The following is a 2,594-nucleotide window of genomic DNA, read 5'->3' as shown; positions in this document are numbered from 1 at the left end:
AACCTACTGAGCACCTTTCCCAGAGTCCTTTACATGAAGAGCCTACTGGGCACCTTTCCCAGAGTCCTTTACATGAAGAACCTACTGGGCACCTTTCCCAGAGTCCTTTACATGAAGAACCTTCTGGGCACCTTTCCTAGAGTCCTTTACATGAAGAACCTGGGTGCATCGATCAGAGTGATGAGAGTGAAACTATACCAGTGTCCATGATTGTTGGTCAAAGTGATGAAGACCAGAGTATAAGTCAAGAGGACGACAGCCAAGTGAAGCAAATGCAGTATGACTTTGCAAGTGGCTCGGTCAAGTCTTCTGGAATAGATCAGATCTCTGATGTCTCTGACAATGAATCTATGTTGGAAGAAGATGTTGGATGTATTGATGATGCAGATCAACCACACACTTCAAGTCTCTCCAATCGTTGCCCAAAACATTCCACCACGTCAAGTCCAGCACAAATGGAAAAACCATTGCTGATGAGATCTCTCTCAAATAGCCCCAAATATTTAAATGCAATGAGCCCAGTTCCAACAAGTCCAAAATCCCCAACAAGTCCTAGTCCCAAACACACATCAAGTCCAAGGCAATCTACTGCACCTAGCCATCAACATTCAACAGCAACTAGTCCACAAAACTCAAGTTCCTCAAGCCACTCGCCAAGTCCCCAACATTGTAGTCCATTGCCTTCAACGTTTATCCATCTGGATCAAGATTCACAGGACCTTAATAAATCTACAAATCCAGAATCTCCTCAACATTCAAGCCATAACTCTCAAGTTGAGGATGACCTTTCGGTAGAGTTTGCAGATGAACGTCCAACAGAGGTGCTTGAACCAGAAACTACTCTTCAGGAAGAAATTCCCTACACCGTCATAGATGAAGTTGATCTCACTTCTGATTCTGACAAAGAGGATGGTGGGGAAGAACTTGAGAAGTTGCATGAACAGAACACTGTTAATACATCTGTAAAGGAAGAAATATGTTCTAAGCAAGGATCATTGCAGGTACTCCGGAGACGATGGCTAGAATAGCCATAGCTTGTGGATAGGTGTTGACTTGTGGCTTGTAGTTATAGCTTCTAGATGTGGTAGCTATGGATAGCGGACAAACACTGAAGATGCAGTCCTGAGAAATGCGTTCTTGCTCATCCCACTTGTTTTGTGTCTTTTATTCTTTTATTTATCTAATCTCGTTGAAGTACACCACTTCTATGCCAACAGTTTATTCTGGTTTGAGTGTAAAATGCTCGCCGTTTATGCTGGTTTGCAACTCATCTTCTTTGAATAGGAAGAAGCCTCAACAGAGGATGAGGAAGAAGAGGATGAGAGGGACGAACCAGAGGAAATGTGTGAAAAGGCTAAAGATTCTCAAAATGGTAGTGCTAGCAAGGAAAAGCGAAGAGGTACATTTTCATCCTTTATGATTTGAAGGATTATTTTTTACTTCAAATTTGTGGAATGTAGTGACCATATATATAATGTATTACATGACCATATAACATTCTTTGCATGTTTTTCCAGATTTCCTTTTAGAATTGGGACTCGAAAAGGAAGATGAAAATGACGAATCTCCCTGGGATTCAGAGGTCAGTCTCAAGACATATTAAACAAAGCAAAGCTGATGAAGTCTCTATACAGAAATGCAGTATATGTGTACAACATCACAATCAGGAATTTCCCAACCGGTGATTAGAAAACACCTTGAAGTTTGTGATAGAACTGCAAGGAGTTTGTGGAATTAAATATAAATTAGTTAAGCAAAAACAGGGTGTCCGCGGGTCCTTAAAATGTCTAAAATAACGTTTTCCTAATAAAAGGCCTTAAAAAATCTTAAAGGGGTCATATGATGCGATTTCAAGTTTTACTTTCTCTTTGGAGTGTTACAAGCTGATTGTGCATAGATAAGATCACTGAAGTTGCAAAGACTAAAGTCTCAAAACCAAAGAGATATAATTTATCAAAGTTAAGACTCTGCCACGCCCCCCTAAAACGGCTCGTTCTAACACGCCCCCACATATCTACCTCACTATGTGGAAATATTTGCATAATGCCGCCCAAATGTGCACGCAAAGAAAGAAGGCGTGGTTTCAGTAACCGCAGTTAGTGTTGCTGCAGCCATGTCAGGGAGACGCTGTGTGTTTCTAGGCGAAAGCAAAAGCACTTTATTTGGCCTTCCGAAAGTAGATGCATTTAGGAATCTTTAAGATTACTTACAACAGAACAGCAATGCATTTTATGGACGACCGTTTCGTGAACCTAGGAGAGGAGGTAATTCTGACTTTGCTATGACAATCTGGCGCTTCTGAATCAGCTACTGTTTTGTTTGCAAATGAGCTGCTGCTCCCCGCCCCCTTTTCCAGAATAGAGCTGCGCCATTACAGCTCGGACCTGTTATAAAAAACATCTGTTTTGGTTCTGATTACCATGTTTATCGCGCTGATATCATGCATTTTAAACCATATTAGTTTAAAGGGGTCATATGATGCTTTTTTAAAGCATAATTATTTGGTGTAACAGAATATGTTGACATGCTTTAATGTTAAAAAAACACATTATTTTTCAAATACCGTACATTATTGTAGGTCCTCTATGCCCCGC

General features: G+C 40.7%; 2 protein-coding genes across 2 annotated transcripts in view; one reads left to right on the top strand and one right to left on the bottom strand.

Moving 5' to 3' along the window:
* LOC107674806 (ankyrin repeat domain-containing protein 36C-like) overlaps positions 1 to 2,594 on the top strand; it is a 33,044-nt gene that overhangs the window by 10,196 nt on the left and 20,254 nt on the right. The window contains exons 13-14 of the mRNA XM_016468911.1: positions 1,285 to 1,399; positions 1,518 to 1,582. Of these exons, the coding sequence (XP_016324397.1) occupies positions 1,285 to 1,399; positions 1,518 to 1,582 (180 nt within the window). The remainder of the gene's footprint in view (positions 1 to 1,284; positions 1,400 to 1,517; positions 1,583 to 2,594) is intronic.
* LOC107674828 (inner centromere protein A) overlaps positions 1 to 2,594 on the bottom strand; it is a 37,610-nt gene that overhangs the window by 34,547 nt on the left and 469 nt on the right. The window lies entirely within an intron of this gene.

Source organism: Sinocyclocheilus anshuiensis, unplaced genomic scaffold (assembly GCF_001515605.1).
Source record: "Sinocyclocheilus anshuiensis isolate Anshui unplaced genomic scaffold, SAMN03320099.WGS_v1.1 scaffold941, whole genome shotgun sequence".
NCBI classification, from domain to species: Eukaryota; Metazoa; Chordata; class Actinopteri; order Cypriniformes; family Cyprinidae; genus Sinocyclocheilus; species Sinocyclocheilus anshuiensis.
This window is presented reverse-complemented; position numbering and strand designations above follow the sequence as displayed.